The sequence below is a fragment of the Ochotona princeps genome, chromosome 5 (assembly GCF_030435755.1).
Source record: "Ochotona princeps isolate mOchPri1 chromosome 5, mOchPri1.hap1, whole genome shotgun sequence".
NCBI classification, from domain to species: domain Eukaryota; kingdom Metazoa; phylum Chordata; class Mammalia; order Lagomorpha; family Ochotonidae; genus Ochotona; species Ochotona princeps.
In genome coordinates this window covers 82,860,292-82,879,805 of record NC_080836.1, presented here as the reverse complement: position 1 = coordinate 82,879,805, position 19,514 = coordinate 82,860,292, and the positions used below count along the sequence as shown (strand labels likewise).

Genomic DNA, 19,514 nt, shown 5'->3' with positions numbered 1-19,514 from the left:
CTGACCTACAGAAATTTTGAAATACCAAGTGTATTTTAAGTCATTAAGTTTGTGGCAATTTATTTTATAGACATAACTAGTTAAAAAATTCAAGCACATCATTTTATGGTTATTGACTTTTGTTTTAAAGGTTTTTTTTTTTGCGAGTGTGAGGGAAGTTTTTGCGTGTGTATGGTTATCCAAGAAATTACAAAAAAAATGGCTTGTTTCTTATTTCTAAAATATCTCTTTTTCAGAATAATTCATACCATGAGTTCATCATGACCTTCTTTTCTTGCTGGCCTCCTCCAGCTGCTTTATTGGTTGATTTTTCTTTTTGTAAACAATCTATTAGGTGAGTTGAGATCACACTGAAATAAATCTACAACTCAGCTCAGCTTCTATACCTGCTGTTAATTCCATGTGTGAATCACGATTTAGTCATCTTGCCTATAAAGTTAGGGACTAGCGCCCAGAATTTTCAAAAAGCCCGGAGTGTTTAAGGCTTTACTAGACAAAATTTCCATCATATATACAATTTCCTGCTACAACCCTCAATCCAACTCCTACATGTTGAGATGCCTAATTTAAACATCTGGAGTTTTTCATCGGCTCCATGCCATCTCCCTTTGCTTATCTTATCTTCCAATAGTGTCTGAGCCATCTGCTCCTCTTGGCACAAAGCTGAATACTTTGCCTCACATTCTGTTTGCCCTGTAGTCTTTTGGCTTTTCCTGGCACTGCTACAAGTCCTTGGACCTTATATCCTAAGTTAACTAAAGTCCACTCATTTTGGAAGAACTGTCTTAAGCCTGAGGGTTTTGTTTTGGTTTGGGGGTTGCTTGGGGGTGGTAAACAGATTCAATATAGTTCAAAAATACAGTTCCAAGAGCATATGAATTGGGACCAACAAGATGGTTCAATTGGTTAATCCTCTGCCTTCAAGTACTGGAATCCCATAGGATCCAAGCTGCTCAATTTCCCAACCAGCTCTCTACCTGTGGCCTAAGAAATCAGAGAGGGATCTGAGGCCTTGGGACCATACACCCACATAGAAGACCTGGAGAAGACTCCTGGCTCCTGGCATCTGGCTCCTGGCTTTAAATCAGCTCAGCTCCAGCTATTGCAGCCATTTGTGAGTGAACCAGTGGACAAAAGATCTTTTACTCTGATCTCCCTCTCTCTGTAGATCTACCTTTCCAATAAAAAATAAATATTTTTTTAAAAATGTAATGACTCACCCTCCCTCCTTCCTTTCATCCCTTATTTCATTCTTTGTTTCTTAATCACGTTAGGAGGCAGCAAATGGTGACTCATGTACTTGAGTCCCTAGTTTCCAGCATCTGATGTGGGGCCTAGCCCAGCCCCAGCTGTTGCAGGCATCTGGGGAGTAAGCCAGCTGATGGGAGATTCTCTCTGTCATCCTCGGTGCGTGTGAGTGTGTGTGTTTGTACATGTATTCTTTCTCTCTGTCCTTCCCCTCCTCCTTCCCTTTCAACTGAACTAATCCATATCCATTTGAATACTGGACATTTGTGTACAATTGGATCATGACTACAATTTAGAATTTCTAAGATGATCACTATGAGAAATGGCCACATCATTAAAACATTTTGATAGATTACAGACATCCAACTTTTTCTTTGTAAAAGACTAAGTAATAAATCTCCTTAAATCTGTGCATTTGAAATTGAAATAATTATAATGGGTAGTTGCCAACTTGAAAGATTAGAGACAACACAGCACATTCATTTTCTTCACATTGTAGTTATGTGTTTCAGTTTCAGTTACATGGTTTTACAAAAAAGATAAACTGTTCCAAGATCATCAACTAATTATTTGGGGGGTTAATTTTATTTATTAGAAAATGCAAATATGCTCAGAACAGATTTTTAGATATATATTAAATTTCAGCACATTAGGAAGGTTTTAGATTTTTTTATATTTTTTTAAAACTTATTTTTCTAATAAGCCACAAAATTCAAATAAACGCAAATATTTATGCTTAAACTTACACACACTTCAGACAGTTCATATCTCCAATAAACATTAGGATTTGTTCTTTAAATAATGATCAAAATGCTTCCCTTCATGCATGCTTGTTTTTCGAATTACCTGTATTGCCTTCTCATGTCATGTCCAAGTGCACTGGTTTCCCAAAACTTGGTAGCCAAGATTCTAACTGTGTTCAGAAACAGAATAAAATTCAGCTGAAATAAAAGGTAATATCACAAAACAGTTAGCCTGCAGAATGTTTATAAAAACCTAAATACATTGAACTTAACTTGTATTCAAAGACTGATCATTGCTCATTTCATAAATGTGGATGTTAACGTGCTGATGCTAGAAGGATAGAGATTCTGAATTTGCTTTCATAAAAATACTCATAAGTTTTACAAGCTCCAACAGCCCTGGAAATCAGAAATATCACAGGGTAATATGAAGAGCCACAAGAATTTCCAAACCAAGGCTCAAAGGAAACTTCAAAGCAAAGCATCAGTAAAAAAGGATAATTATTGTAGAAATTAATTATTGATTTTTGTAAATGAACTAATTCCCAGAATCTTTTTATTTTTATTAAAGAAATAACAAAGTCATTTAGGAGGAAGTATTGTTTCCCCTATAATGTATGAAAATCAGTGGGAATAGTATATCAAGGTTTAAAGCAAAAGAAACATGTTGTATAAGAAATGGTCCACAGCCGAGGCAACTGAATTGAATCTTTTCTTGCTCGTCCCATATCTCTCTTTTATTATTATTATTATTATCATCTTTATGATACAGTTCCATAGGCTCCCTGGATTTCTTTAATCCCCTCCCCAATATCCCCACCACCACCTACTTCCTCTATATCATTACCATAGCACAATTACGCATACACAGTCATATGTCCATCACTGCGGGTATGAACAATGCCAGAGATTCCAGCATTCTATTGTCAAGATACAGTAAACAGTTTCATTGGGAGTCCATCATTGTCTGGAAGTAGAGATGCATGCTGCATTGTATCCTCACATCTGGATATGATAGTCTCCATTACACAGTTACTTTACATCCCCTTAAACAAAAAGCCACAATACAAAATCCACAACAGGAAGAATAAAAAAACAAATTAACAACACCATGAAGTTAAATAACATGCTGCTGAATGACTAATGAAGAAATGAAAAAGAAAATCAAGAACCTTCTTGAAGAAAATGATGCTTCTGTGTTATCTATGAGTCACTGAAGAATTTAATGAGAAAGTGTTTTGAAGAGATAAAACTAAAAAAAAAAAATCAAAGCCCATGAGATAAAGTTTCCGCTGATTGGTGAAATGTGTCTCCTGTAGGCAACAAATAGCTGGGTTATGTTTTTTAATCCAGTCTACCAATTCATGATGTTTGGTTGATAATGTTAAGCCATTTACATTCAGGGTTAAATGAATGGGTGGTGATTTGGTCCTGTCCTTTTAGCAATGGGTTGTTCATTGATTTAGTCTTCTGTTGTCATTTTACTGGGATGTTCTTTGCATTTGCCTTTGGTTTTGGTGGGCGCTATTCCTTTTCTCTGTCAAGAGAACATCTTGAAGTATCCTTTGTAGGGCAGGTTTGTAACAGGCATATTCTTTTAACTTTTCTTGATTGGAGGGGAGTTGAGGAAGGGATTGGGGATCCAGATGTGGGAAGCTCGGGTCTATCAGGAGCATCAGGATTGGGCAGCAGGTAATCATTTCAAGATGCCAGGACATTCCAGCTCGAACTCAGGCTCCACTGGATTCATATCCTTCAGTGGGATAGAGTCGGCTCTCTCTTCCCTAAGAAACTTTCAGTCCTGCATCAGCTCGGGAATGGACACAGTGTCCAGTGTTGCTCTGGATCTTGTGGAAAGTCAAACTGAAGTGAGTAGTGAATATAGTATGGACAAAGCAATGGTTGAATTTGCTATAATGGATGGAGAACTAAACCACTACATAAAGGCTGTTCAATCTGCAATGAATCATGTTAAAGAAGAATGTACAGAAAACATGCCAGATTTAAAGTTACTAGTAGAGAAGAAATTTTTGTGCTTACAGAATAAGAATTCTGATGCCGACTTTCAAAACAATGAAGAATTTGCAGTTTAAGCAGCAGCTGAAGGAACTAAGGAAGCAATCAGTGAAAGCTAACGAAGATGGAAGACACAATGAAGATGCAAGTAGAGCAGGCAATTAACGAGACGGTCTTCAGGCAGACAGAGAGGCTGATGCACCGAAAGGAGTTGATGAAGACATGATCGTGACCCAGAGTCAGACCAATTTCATCTGCCCCATTACACAGTTGGAAATGAAGAAGCCAGTGAAAAACAAAGTGCGTGACCACACCTAAGAAGCAGAAGCCATTGTTCACATGATGGAGTTCAAGCACAAGCGCAAGAAAAAGGCCTCTTGCCCCAAGATTGGCTGCAGCCACACGGATATGAGAATGTCGGATCTCATCCAAGATGAAGCCCTCTGAAGGGCAACTGAAAACCACAACAAGAAGAGGCACCGCCATTCCGAGTAGGACAGTGTCTCGGCCCACAGGGAGCTCAGCAGCCTCCCTCCTACCTAAGCCTCCTGCTCAGGGTGATGCTTGTCAGAGCTGTCAGGGATTGGCAGCACTGCATAATCTGTTAGGGGTCAAACTTGGTTTTAACTGTGATTGAAAGCAATTCTTGTAAGATCCTCAATAAACATGCAAGCACATTAAAAAAATACTTTTCTTGACTGTGGAATAATTTTATTTCATTTTCAAAGATAAAGGAAGGTTTTGCTAGCTATGAAATCCTAGGCCGACAATTTTTTTTCTTTTAGAATCTGGACTATGTCACTCCATTCTCTTCTGGCCTGTAGAGTTTCCTCTGAGGGGTCTCCTTTCAGTTTAATTGCCATTCCTTTATATGTCAACTGTTTTTTTTCAAATGCACATCTAAGGATCTTTTCCTTGTGCTCGATTGAAGAGAGCTTGATGATCATGTGTCATGGTGAAGATCGCATTTGGTCAACCCTATTGGGAGTTCTGTGCCCCTCCTGGATGTTTTTTCCCAATTCTTTCTCTAGATTAGGGAAATTTTCTCTTATTATTTCATTAAAAACATTCGTAAACCTAGCTTTTCTCTCTGTACCTTTTGGGACAAAAAGACAGAGTTACAAGTGTATCTCTTTCATTTGTCCTTTTAATATTGTCTTTCAATTCTTCAATACTTTTTTTGGCCTGATCCAGCTCTGCTTCCAGCTTTTTGTTTGCTTCCCCCTGGTGACAGGAAATATCTGCCAATTGTGAGATTCTTTCTTTTGCTTGCTTCATTCTAATTTGGAGACTCTCCACTGTATTTGGAATTTGCTCTGCTGTGTTCTTACGTTCTTATATATCAGCCTTGATTTGCTTTATTGCTTCCTTAATTTCTTGTGTAACATATTCCTTAAATTCTTTGAACTCTTGTATGTGCTTCTCATTGTTGATCAGAAGCTTAATAATGAGTGCTTTGAATTCTGTGTCTCCCATTTTCTCGATGTCTTCCTCAGTTAACTCTGAAGTTGGCATAGGGTTTTGCTCCTTTGCAGGGGAGTCTTCAGTAATATTCCTTGTGCCTTTGTGTCTTCTTTAGCTCTTGGTCATTGTACTTGTGGCTAGCAGAGTCTTCTCCTTGGGGCAGGTTTCTAAGCTGTGTCACCCACTGGTCTACAGTTCAATTTTACTTATTGCCATTGGTACACAGCTCTTTGCTTGCAGCCAATAGTGCCTCTCCCTCCAGCAACTTCCAGGTCTGGATTCTTATGCTAGATTTCCACCATGGTCTCTGTAACCACAGCTCCTGGCTCAGCAGTCTCCACCTCCTGTGCTATCATGCTGAAGTTACACTGTTGTCTGTACAACCTTTCTCCCACTTCCGGTTGGAACAGCTCCCAGGATTAGAGAGATACCAGGTGTCCTATATAGCTAGGTTGTTGTTGGTGCTGATCTTGCTGGAACCTGTTGGATGTTAGGTCTGAGTGCCACATGGACCTCTTTTGACCTGTAGGATGCCACTGTCAGTATTATTTTCCTGTGGGACCAGTGCAATGCACTGAGTTCAGTGAATTCTCACGAGCTCAGCACATGTGCAGTTTACTGTTGTCCCCTGTAGTCCTAAACTTTTGCCACAGTGTACAAAATGCCCCTACTAGAGTTCTTGATCTTCTGGCTGTCAGGGCTGAGGATACCCAGACCTGTCTTGGGTGGAACCTGTAGGATGCCACTTTGTTGCAGTTCACTGATTCAAAAATGAGTTCTCTCCCAGCTCGGGTATGCTCAGTCCTTTCCCTTGCCTTTGCCTCCTTAGGCAAAATGGCGCCCAATTCAGCACTAGGAGGTGGACATGGGCTGTGAAATCCACCCTATTCTTGCGCTGCCCATCTGGGATCTGATACCCTTTCTCTACTCCTGTTGAAATCAAACAGACCAGCAGGACGGACAGTTCTTTATCTGGGTTTACCTCCCAAGCTCCCAGTGAAAGTCCCTTCCCACCTGGTTGTTGGTGGAGTTCCAGCTGTTGGTGGAGTTCAGATCACCGTTAGCTGAATGCTGCTGGATTATCAGTCAGTGCAACACCACACCATTGTTTTTGCTGCTTTCCTGTGTCTGACAATCCCCAGGTGCCCCTGTGCTGTTGTTCTGTCCTCTCCTATTTCCTCAATGTGTCCTCTCTGCTTCATCCTGATTAAATGTTTCTCTGACTGTTTAAATGTCTCCTTACACTATTCTGCCATCTTTATTCTCCAACTGGATTGAATTTTAAATGTTACAGGTGCAGTCATAACTATGGATAATCAATTTAAAGGACGAGATGGAATGTGGTAAAATCAGTGATCTTGTTTCCAAGAGTCTCAGGGATTAGTAAAACAATGCAAAATGAAGACGCAACTGCAGAGCTGGGGCCAAAGAGAGATGGAAGCCTGAGCTTGTTGAATCCCTTCATGCAGAGTGATGTCTATGCGTGCTAGTATTCAGGGACAGTAGTGATGCAAACACCAAAAGAGGGGATTGTGTCAGTTCCAGAGTAGGGGCAAAAGGGAGGACCCATACGGTTCCATACTCTTCAAAATGGCTTGTCTTGCAGAATCCTCATCATTTCTGGAATTTGGTATTTTTGGTTACTCGGTGATTCATATGGCTCTGCCTCCAATTCAGCTGTTTGCTTGCATCAGCTTGGAGCCACCTTCCACCCTCTTTACCATGCTACACTAAATACCTCTCAACAACTTCACAGCCTTCCTCAAGAACCAATGAGTATTGGATCTTGAACAAAGGCATGCTGTGAACTGATTGTAAGAAAAATGTGTCATTTATTAAAACTCTGATGTAAAACCTCACATGAATATTATTTCTACTTATTACAGAAGAAAAACTCCAGTTGAAGGAGATTAGATAATTTGACCTGAAATGCCCACTGTGAGATGGAATTTGAATCAGGTCTGTGGAGTTCACATTGTGAATTCTTTACCACTGTATCATACCTCCTCCCTAGTAGAGAAAGAAGATGGAAAACATGAGAGTTAAGGATTCCTACCGTCACCCTCTATAACACCATGTTCACAAACACAGTCTTCCAATCAAAAGGTGGGAAAATTTCGTCCATCACATGGGAGTACTTTTTCAATGACAAATGTATTTCTTTCCCCAACATCTCTCTCTCTCTCTCTCTCTCTTTCTCTCTCTCTCTCTCTCTCTCTCTCTCTCTCTCCATCTTTTAAGACTGCGATCCACAGAAACACAGTATAACTGGGGTGAAAATACTGGCAAGGGCTGCTATGCAAAAGACTAAATAGAATGAGCTGAATCTAGCAGCCTAGGGAGCAATGCAGCTGAGGACTTTCACTGGTCGTTTCCTACTCCTGGAAATACAGAGGGCTGCAAATAGGCAACTCATACTAAAATGCACAAGACCAAGGACTCTGTCCTCAATTCAATAGATGAATGCTACAACTCCCTAGAAATCTGACCACAGGAAATTATCATTAATTACCCAAACAGTTTAATAACTTAATGATTATGGAAAGAATTAAGATTAAGAAACACAAACATTGAGTTCAATGCAATGTCTTTTGCAACATACACACACGTATATATTCATGTATGCAACAATAGTTGGATGAAATTCCAAATAATTATTCTGTGAAATTGAGGAAAATTGGAAATAAGTGTTAATTAGGAACAAAACTGTTAACTACCTAACATTCTTTTTTTTAAAAGATTTATTTATTTTATTACAAAGTCAGATATACAGAGAGGAGGAGAGACAGAGAGGAAGATCTTCCGTCCGATGATTCACTCCCCAAGTGAGCCGCAACGGCCGGTGCTGCGCTGATCCGAAGCCAGGAACCTGGAACCTCTTCCCAGGTTTCCCACGTGGGTGCAGAGTTCAAAATCTTTGGGCCATACTAGACTGCTTTCCCAGGCCACAAGCAGGGAGCTGAATGGGAAGTGGAGCTGCCGGGATTAGAACCGGCGCCCATATGGGATCTCTGGGGTTCAAGGCGAGGACTTAAGCCACTAGGCCACACCACCGGGTCCATAAGACTACTTAACATTCTAAATGTTTAATGAGCTGTTGCGAAGACAAGGCATATTATAATCCCCATTTTATAAATAACATATATGTAGCACAGCTTATACATGCGTGGCTATCAAGTAAGCAGTGGCAGTGACCCAGGGCAGCTCATCAGGGCCTGTGCCAGTGTGTATTCTGTAGAGTCCCATCATTCAGAGCTGAATGAAGAGCAGACTGAGAGGAAGAAAGAATCAGCATGGCAGGTAAGTAATTAAGCTAGTACCTGCAACACCCACATTTTAGTCTTAAAGCACCGGTTCAAGTCCTAGCCATTTGGGGAGTAAATCAGTGGACTGAAGATTTCTTTCTTTGCTGTTCCCCACCACCCCATCTGCCTTACAGATAAATCAGTATTTTTATTAAATTGTATTATTGTATTTTTTATTTACTGTTAAACTAAGTATCAAGTTGGATCAACAAAGATTGTAAAAGAATCTAAACTACAGAGTAAATCAATATGGCAGAATAAGGTAAGGATACGTTTAAACAGATGGAGAAAGATTAACCAGTGTGAAGCAAAGAGGGCACATGCCAGGAAATAGCAGAGGACAGAACAACAGCAGAGGGGTACCCAGACACGGACAGATGCAACAAAGCAGAGGACACTACGGTGCCATGCTGCAGTGACAGATACCCCAGCAGTATCCAGCAACTGGTGATCTGAATTGCACTAACAGCCAGAAATCCATCAGCAACCAGGTGAGAAGGGACTTTCACTGGGAGAGTTCAGGAGGTGAGCCTAGACAAACAACTGTCCATACTGCTGGTCTATTTGATTTGACCCGGAGTAGAGACAGAGCAGCAGATCCCGGACAGGTGGTACAAGCACAGGGTGGATTTCACAACCCAGTCCAACCCCTGGGGCCGTATCAGACACCATTTTGATTAAGGAGGCAAGGGATATGGACAGTATTGCACATGCACTGAGCTGGGAGTGAACTCATTTCTGGCTCAGAGAAATAAAACAACGTGGCATCCTACAGGTTCCACTCAAGATAGATCTAGGTAGCTCTCAGATCTGATGGCTCTAGTAGGGGCACATCATGTGCCATTTCTTAAAGTGTAGCAAAGAATAAAAGACTGCAGGGACAACAATGAGCTGCACACACACTGAGCTCAGCAAGAACTCACTGAGCTCAATGCATTGCACTGGTCCCATGGGAAAGTAATACTGACTTTGGCATCGTACGGGTCAAAATAGGTCCATGTGGCACTCAGACCTAACATCCAACAGGTTCTAGCAAGATCACCACCAACAATACCCTAGCTATATAGGATACCTGATGTCTCCCTAATTCTGGACCCTGGAAGTCGGAGAAAGGTTGTACAGAAAATGGTGCAGCCATAGCACCGTATCAAGGAAGTGGAGACTGCTGAGCTAGGAGCTGGAGCCATGGAGACCATGGTGGAAATCTAACAGAAGAACTCAGAATCAGGTCCCAGAACTTGCTGGAGGGAGAGACAGAAGTGACTGCAAACAAAGAGTCGTGTAACAACCTCAATGAGTAAAATTGAACTGTAGACCAGTGGGTGACACAGCTTAGAAACCTGCCCCTAGAAGAAGAATCTGCTAACCACAAGTACAATGACCAAGAGCTAAAGAAGACACAAAGGCACAATGAATATTACTGAAGACTCCCCTGCAAAGGAGCAAAACCCTATGCCAACCTCAGAGTTAACTGAGGAAGACATCGAGAAAATGGAAGACACAGAATTCAAACCACTTGTTATAAAACTTTTTATCAACAAGAAGCACATAGAGCAGGCATTCAAGTAATTTAAAGAATATGTCACACTGGAAATGAATCAAATGAAAGCTGATATATCAGGAGAACCAAGATGGCGGAATAGAGTACAGACACGTTTGATAAGGCGGAGAATCTTTAGGCAGGGAGAAGTACAATAAGTAGATTACAAGGGGTAAGTAGGGCTCAGGCAGTAAGCAGGGGGTACCAGGAACCCCCCCTGGACACAGGGAAGCTGCAGAAACGAGACAGCAGTGTTGTGGTGGACCAAAGAACCCACCAGCAGTCAGCAAGCAGCAACTCAGACCCCAGTGATCCGGTCTCCGACTATCCAGGCTCCAGTGATCCGGGCTCCAGCAATCCGTTTCCAACGCCAGCCAAACATCCAGCAGTGGCCTCCACACAGACGTTGTGACCGCCAGGTGAGAGCCTGTGTCTGCGTGGGGAGCTAGGAAAGCGAGTGTGGTCTGGGAGCGGACAGACAAGCTGAGTGACTGGGACCAGCTGCGGGCAGAGAGAGTCGGGGACTCAGGACGTCATCTTGTGTGGAGAGGCGGAACGCGGAGTTGACAGAGCAACACACAGGCCCCTTTCTGGCTGTTCATACGGAACTGATCCAAGGGTGGAGGGGAGCACCGGCTCTGCTCCCTGCAGGGCGTGTGTGGTCCCTGGAACTGAAAGCCAGCAGCTGCAGTTCTCCACCTGGTGCCATATCGGGTGGCAGGGCAGCAAGTGTGGACCCCAAGTGGAGATCCAGAGTAGGCGTGTTGCTGGTTAACTGCACGGAGCTGAGCCCACGGCAACAGCTTTGCAGCCTGTGGGGTCTGTGTGGTCCCTGGAGCTGACAGCGACAGCCCCCTGATCTTTACTGGTGCCCCATACGGGTGCCATCTTGGACACTGAGGCATGTGCTCCTAACACTGATAAACTAATTACAAGAGGAAGAGTGGAAACTGCGCATGCACTAATTCAGCAACTCTCAGATACCAGTGTCACGGGACCAGACACTGTTACACTGAAGGGAGGTCAGCTGAATCGCCCAAGGACTGACCTGGGGACAAAAATACCTCCATCTTAGAGCACTGCATAGGCTCCATGGAAAAAAACAGCCCCGAAAAGGCATGCCTCCAACTCCACCCAAAATAACCCCAAGAGGTATTTAGACTTATTGGCCAGCAGGGGGCGACAAGCTCAGTGCTGCTTACAAAATCAGTGCTGTGGACGAAGCAATTATTCAGGGCAGCTGTGTTCGCCAAATCCAGGGCACTGATTGAACATAACAATCAACTTATGGACCTGTAGGTAATACACCATAGAGATGATTTCGTCAACCAGATTGGCAACTACAAAAGGTAAAAGACAAGACAAAAGCACTATGAATGTTACTGAAGTCTCTCCAACAAAGGAGCAAAAGCTTCGCCCACTCCCAGAGTGAGAAAATGGGGGACAAAGAACTCAGAAAACTCATTGCAAAGCTGCTGGTCAACAATGAGAAGTACAAACAAGAGTTCAAAGAAGAAATAGCAGTAATACATCAAATTAAGGCTGATATATCAGAAATGAAGAACACAGTAGAGCAAATTAAAAATACAGTGGAGAGTCTCAACAACAGAATGAATGAGGCAGAAGAAAGAATTTCAGAATTAGAAGATAGTTCCTGTCACCATGAAGAAACAAGCAAAAAGCTGGAAGCAGAGCTAGGTCAAGCTAAAAAAAGTATCCAAGAATTAAAAGATATAATTAAAAGGTCTAACATAAGAGTTATGGGAGTTCCAGAAGGTACAGAAAGAGAAGCTGGGATTAGAGGCATATTCAGTGAAATAATACAGGAAAACTTCCCTAATCTGAGCAAAGAATTAGAAAGTAATATACAGGAGGGCGACAGAACTCCCAACAGAGTTGGCCAAAAACGAACTTCATCACGACACATGATAATCAAGCTCTCTTCAGTTGAACAAAAAGAAAAAATCCTTAAATGTGCACAGGAAAAAAATCAGGTGTCATATAGGGGAACCCCAATCAAACTCACAGCTGACCTTTCAGAGGAAACACTACAGGCCAGAAGAGACTGGAGTGACATATTCCAGATTCTAAAAGAGAAAAATTTTCAATCCAGAATAACTTACCCTGCAAAGCTCTCCTTTGTCTTTGAAAATGAAATAAAATTCTTCCAGAATAAAGAAAAACTTCAAGATTTTGTCTCTTCTAAACCTGCCCTACAAATGATACTCAAGGATGTTCCCATGAAAGAAAAAAGAAATAGCAACCACCAGAAACAAAGGCAAATGTGGAGAACATCCCACTAAAAGGCTAACAGAAGACCCAATCATAGAACAATACATCACCAAAATGACAGGACCAAACTGCCCCTTATCCATAATAACACTGAATGTAAATGGCTTAAAACTCATCAGTCAAACACCATAGATTGGAGGAGTGGATCAAAAAACAAAACCCAACTATCTGCTGCTTACAGGAGACGCATCTCACCAACAAAGATCAGAAAAAATTGAAAGTGAAAGGATGGAAAAAGATATTTCAAGCTAATGGTAAGGAAAGACGAGCAGGTGTAGCCATTCTTATATCAGATGACATAGACTTTGAGGTAAAGAGCCTCAAAAGAGACAAAGAAGGATACCACATAATGATCAAAGGAAGCCTCCAGCAGGAACAGATCAGCATAATAAATGTTTACACTCCAAACACCAAAGCATCTAGCTACGTGAAACAAATATTAACGGGCTTAAAGGGAGAAATAGACTCCAATGCGATCATAGTGGGAGACCTTAATACCCCATTAACGCAAATGGACAGATCAAAAAATCAGAAACTCAGCAAAGAAATGATAGAACTCACCCAAACTCTAGAGCAAATGGACTTAGTTGACATCTATCGAACCTTTCATCCTACAGACAGAGAATACACCTTTTTTTCATCAGTACATGGAACTTTCTCCAGAATTGATCATATTATAGGCCATAAAACAAGCCTCAGCAAATTTTAAAAAGCGGAAATCATATCATGCATCTTCTCAGACCACCAAGGAGTGAAGCATGAGACCAAGAATTCAAAACACCAAGGAAGACTTACAAACATATGGAGGCTGAATAATATGTTACTAAATGAGCAATGGGTTAGAGAGAAAATCAAAGGGGAAATTAAAAAATTGCTTGAAACAAATGAAGGCATCAACACAACTTATCAGAACTTATGGGACACAATCAAGGCGGTGCTGAGAGGAAAGTTCATTTCAATCAGTGCTTATGTCAAGAAACAAGAAAAGCACCAAGTAAATCAGCTAACCTTACAGTTGAAGGAACTAGAAACACAACAACAAAGCAATCCCAAGATTAGTAGGAAAAAAGAAATCATCAAAATAAGGGAGGAAATAAACCAAATAGAGACCAAGAGGACTATACACAAGATCAATCAATCAAAGAGCTGGTTCTTTGAGAAAATCAACAAAATAGACTCCCCACTAGCTCGACTAATTAAAAACAGGAGGGAGAAAATACACATCAATAGTATCAGAGATGAGAAAGGAGACAAAACAACAGATACCTCAGAAATACAAAGAATCATCAGGAACTATTACAAGCAACTATATGCGAACAAATCAGAAAACCTAGAGAAGATGGATAGATTTTTGAACACACACAATCCACCAAAATTGAGTCAAGAAGCAATTAACAATCTAAACAGCCCAATAACATATACTGAGATTGAATCAGTAATTAAAGCCCTCCCAACCAAGAAGAGTCCAGGACCAGATGGCTTCACTGCTGAATTCTACCAAATGTTCCAAAAGGAACTTACCCCAATCTTACACAAGCTTTTTCAAACAATAGAAAAAGAGGCAATCCTTCCAAGCTCTTTCTATGAAGCTAATATCACCTTAATACCAAAGCCAGAGAGAGAAACAACAGAAAAAGAGAACTACAGACCGATATCCTTGATGAACATAGATGCAAAGATCTTAAATAAAATACTACCCAACAGGATCCAACAACACATCAGGCAGATCATTCACCCGGACCAGGTGGGATTCATCCCAGGCATGCAGGGATGGTTCAACATTCGCAAAACAATAAATGTGATACATCACATCAACAAGTTGACTCATAAAAACCATATGATCCTCTCAATAGATGCAGAGAAGGCATTTGATAAAATCCAACACCACTTCATGTTAAAAACCCTAAACAAGATAGGCATAGAAGGAACATTCTATAACACAATCAAAGCAATTTACGATAAACCCAATGCCAGTATCATACTAAATGGGGAAAGATTGGAAGCCTTCCCGCTAAAATCTGAAACTAGACAGGGATGTCCACTCTCACCGCTACTCTTCAATATAGTTTTGGAAGTCCTTGCCAGAGCTATTAGACAAGAAAAAGCAATTAAAGGAATACAAATTGGAAATGAGGAATTGAAATTATCGCTATTCGCAGATGACATGATTCTCTACATAGCAGAACCAAAAGACTCAGTCAAGAGACTATTGGAACTCATAAGAGACTTTGGCAGAGTAGCAGGATACAAAATTAATGAACACAAATCGATGGCACTAGTGTACACAAATAATTCCACTGCTGAGAAAGAAATTGTAAGTACAGTTCCCTTTAAAACAGAGGAAAGGAATCTTAAATACCTAGGAATTAAGCTAACTAAAGATGTGAAAGACCTCTATGATGAAAACTATAAATCATTTAAAAAAGAAATAGAAGAAGACCTTGAAAAATGGAGAACCTTACCATGTTCTTGGATTGGCAGGATCAACATTATCAAAATGGCCATATTACCAAAAGCAATATACAGATTCAACGCAATCCCAATCAAAATCCCAGCAACATTCTTCTCAGAAATAGAAAAGACGATACAGAAGTTCATCTGGAATCACAAAAGACCACAAATAGCTAAAGCTGTCCTGAAAAATAGAAATCAAACTGGAGGAATCACAATTCCAGACCTCAAGACATACTACAGAGCGGTGGTTATCAAAACAGTCTGGTACTGGTACAGAAACAGAGAAGAAGATCAGTGGGACAGAATAGAAACACCAGAAGGAATCCACACATGTATAGTCAACTAATCTTTGACAAGAAAATGGAAAACAATCCAGGTAAAAAACCTGGTCTATTCAATAAAAGCTGTTGGGACAACTGGATAGCAGCTTGCAGAATAAAGAAGCAAGACCCGCACCTGTCGCACTATACAAAACAGCTCTAACTGGCTCAAGGACCCAAATCTACACCCAGAAACCATCAAACTTAAAGGAAAACATAGGAAACACACTCCAAGATATAGGAACAGGGAAAGACTTCTTAGAAAAGACGCCTAAAGCAAAGGCAATCAAATCCAAAATGAACAAATGGGACTACATCAAACTAAAAAGCTTCTGTACAGCAAAGGAAACAATTAACAAAGTGAAGAAGCAACCAACAGAATGGGAGAAAATTTTTGCATTCTACACGAGTGATAGGGGACTAATATCCAGAATGTACAAAGAGCTTCAGAAACCCAGGGACAGTAAAAAAACAAACCCTGTAGCAAGATGGGCAAGGGAAATGAACAGACATTTCTCAAAAGAACAGGTTCAAATGGCTAACAGACATATGAAAAGATGCTCAGGCTCTCTAGCCATCAGAGAGATACAAATGAAAACCACCTTGAGGTACCACCTAACTCCAGTGAGACTGGCCTACATTCAGAACTCGAAAAACAACACAGGCTGGCGAGGATGTGGGGAGAAAGGCACCCTCCTTCACTGCTGGTGGGAGTGTAGGCTAGTGCAACCACTGTGGAAATCAGTATGGAGAGTGCTTGGAAAATTGCAAATAAACCTGCCATATGACCCAGCAATCCCGCTCTTAGGAATATACCCAAAAGGAGTGAAATCTGCATATGAGAAGGGGATCTGTAATCCTATATTTACAGCAGCGCAATCTACAATAGCAAAGTCATGGAAACAAAACAGATGTGCGTCCAAGGAAGAGTGGTTAAAGAAACTGTGGTACATCTACTCTATGGAATATTATTCAGCTATTAAGAAAAATGATATCATTCTATTTAAAACCAGGTGGTCCCAACTAGAAGCCATTATGCTCAGTGAAATGAGTCAATCACAAAAGAACAAATACCATATATTCTCTCTCATATAAGGAGGCCAACATAGAAAGTGTAACTCCAACAGTCCAATCTATACTGTTTTTTTTTTTTTTTTCGGTGATTGTCTGTTTGCTCTTTTGGCTGGATCTCATATGTTTTGATGTTTTTATGTCAGTTTGTTTGCTTCCAAATAAGCTCTATTCTCTAGCAGAATTCATCAAGTGCTCATGAAGTATATGATCGCATCACATTTCCCAAAAGACTTCTGTGTTTCCTTTTAGTTAACCATGTGCTGTTTACTCAGTGGCACATTATTTTAGCAGGGTGCTACAATTTGTTGTTGATGTTGTTGTTGTTGTTGTTGTGATCGATGTGGCTGTTATGAAATGATGTCAATCTGAAAAACAGTAATATTATCTCAACCCCAAACAGCCTGTATCTCATGCAATAAGATATTGTGAAGTAACCAATGATATGAGGCAGATTGCTTATGATCTACATCAAAGAATTGTAAAACCTAATGTACTTGTAAGACCCCAGGATACTTGGAAATGGGGAGGGAGAGCAGAGAAATCTTACATCACCCTAGAAGGTGTGAGGAAGACGGGAAATATAACCTATCAGGATCATAACTGGTAACTCATAGACAACAGACTCGAATTAGCATTAGACAATAGCAAAACTACAAAGGCATATGGGGGAATCAGGAGTAATCCTAACAACCCTCTTAACAGGACGTCATGCGCATAGAGCAGGGAGGGGTCCCCAGAGTGGAGCAGGCGGACAGGAGGAGGCTTTTATCCCAAACCTGAAGACTCCTAGATCCTCACCAAGGACTATCAGTATGACACCGAGGACTACATCCCTACTGCCAAGAAGACCACGGGGAAATGGAGTGCCTTCGGAGACCAAGAACTCTGAGGTCAACCACCCCCATTTGGATCTACCACATGGGATGGAAGAAGCCCAAATCCTGCCTAGCAGGACCCAAGGTCATTGGAACAACCAGGATCCCTGAGCGGTCTGCAGAAACAGAAGAACAGTAAACTTCCTTCAGGACTAGCGAGAGGAGCTTTCTCTGGTCCTTGCCTGCTTCCAATTTTAGGTCCCCACCTCCTCTCGTAATAACCATCAGGAGCGCTCCAGAAACCCCTCAAAACAAACAAACAAACAAAACTAGAATAGATAGACAGAGAACAACAAGGAAAGCTTAGAAACAGACAGGAAACGGTCAGCGGGGATACACTTATACCTCACTGGGTGGGACACAAAGATTAGTTACTCCTCACTGGGGTATGGAAGATTTCTCTGCACACCCCTCCCAAAAACGTTCACCTAAACTGTTGACATATATCCTGTTAGAATTATAGAGTTAGACCACCCGAAAAACAGCCAGGTTCAGCGAAAACGTGCTTCAATGCTATAAACTGCTAAAGACTAAAATTAAAATAGGCATGAGACAGCTGAATAGCAATCTATAGCCATTTTAAGGTGTATAGAACACGGTTAAATATAAACCAAAATTGAAATGTCTATGAAGAAGTCACAGGTTGTGGTTGAGAACCTGCATTTTCCTATTAACATATTGGTTAATTAATACCATGTCAATTAATGCCACAATGTTGTAAATGGTTGGAAATATTATGTTGGGGTTTTACTTGATTGGGATGATACTCTGCTGCCTCTACCTTCAGACCAGAGATGGTCTCACCAAGAAACCATTGAACTTACCAGGACAATAAGATGTTGGACTTTATGCTTGGTCAAAACCTCCAATGAAAGAATGTCAACTGAATTTGAACTATGGAAATGCAACAAGGTGGAGTAATCCACTGGGGGGGGGGAGGGTGTAGGGAGGGGCAGGGGGAAATCCCAGTGCATAAAAAATGTATCACATAATGCAATGTAATTAATTTTAAAAATTAAATGCAATAAAAATATGTTTAAAACAAAAAGAAAGCTGATATATCAGAACGTAAGAACACAGCAGAGCAAATTCCAAATACAGTGGAGAGTCTCCAAATTAGAATGAAGCAAGCAAAAGAAAGAATCTCACAATTGGCAGATATTTCCTGTCACCAGGGGGAAGCAAACAAAAAGCTGGAAGCAGAGCTGGATCAGGCCAAAAAAAGTATTGAAGAATTGAAAGACAATATTAAAAGGACAAATGAAAGAGATACACTTGTAACTCTGTCTTTTTGTCCCAAAAGGTACAGAGAGAAAAGCTAGGTTTACGAATGTTTTTAATGAAATAATAAGTGAAAATTTCCCTAATCTAGAGAAAGAATTGGAAAAAAACATCCAGGAGGGGCACAGAACTCCCAATAGGGTTGACCAAATGCGATCTTCACCATGACACATGATCATCAAGCTCTCTTCAATCTAGCACAAGAAAAAGATCCTTAAATGTGTATGTGAAAAAAAACAGTTGACATATAAAGGAATGGCAATTAAACTGAAAGGAGACCCCTCAGAGGAAACTCTACAGGCCAGAAGAGAATGGAGTGACATAGTCCAGATTCTAAAGGAAAAAAATTGTCGGCCCAGCAAAACCTTCCTTTGTCTTTGAAAATGAAATAAAATTTTTCCACAGCCAAGAAAAGTTAAAAGAATGCCTGTTACAAACCTGCCCTACAAAGGATACTTCAAGATGTTCTCTTGACAGAGAAAAGGAATAGCGCCCACCAAAACCAAAGGCAAATGCAAAGAACATCCCAGTAAAATGACAACAGAAGACTAAATCAATGAACAACCCATTGCTAAAAGGACAGGACCAAATCACCACCCATTCATTTAACCCTGAATGTAAATGGCTTAACATTATCAACCAAACATCATGAATTGGTAGACTGGATTAAAAAACATAACCCAGCTATTCGTTGCCTACAGGAGACACATTTTACCAATCAGCGGAAACTTTATCTCATGGGCTTTGATTTTTTTTTTTTTAGTTTCATCTCTTCAAAACACTTTCTCATTAAATTCTTCAATGACTCATAGATAATACAGAAGCATCATTTGCTTCAAGAAGGTTCTTGATTTTCTTTTTCATTTCTTCAGCGATGCATTAGTCATTCAGCAGCATGTTAT

At 40.7% G+C, this 19,514-nt stretch overlaps 1 protein-coding gene and 1 pseudogene across 1 annotated transcript in view; one reads left to right on the top strand and one right to left on the bottom strand.

The window, feature by feature from the left end:
* PTH2R (parathyroid hormone 2 receptor) overlaps window positions 1-19,514 on the bottom strand; it is a 91,039-nt gene that overhangs the window by 5,457 nt on the left and 66,068 nt on the right. The window contains exon 10 of the mRNA XM_012926579.2: window positions 2,095-2,189. Within this exon, the coding sequence (XP_012782033.2) occupies window positions 2,095-2,189 (95 nt within the window). The remainder of the gene's footprint in view (window positions 1-2,094; window positions 2,190-19,514) is intronic.
* Window positions 3,612-4,687, top strand: LOC101530412 (E3 SUMO-protein ligase NSE2-like; annotated as a pseudogene).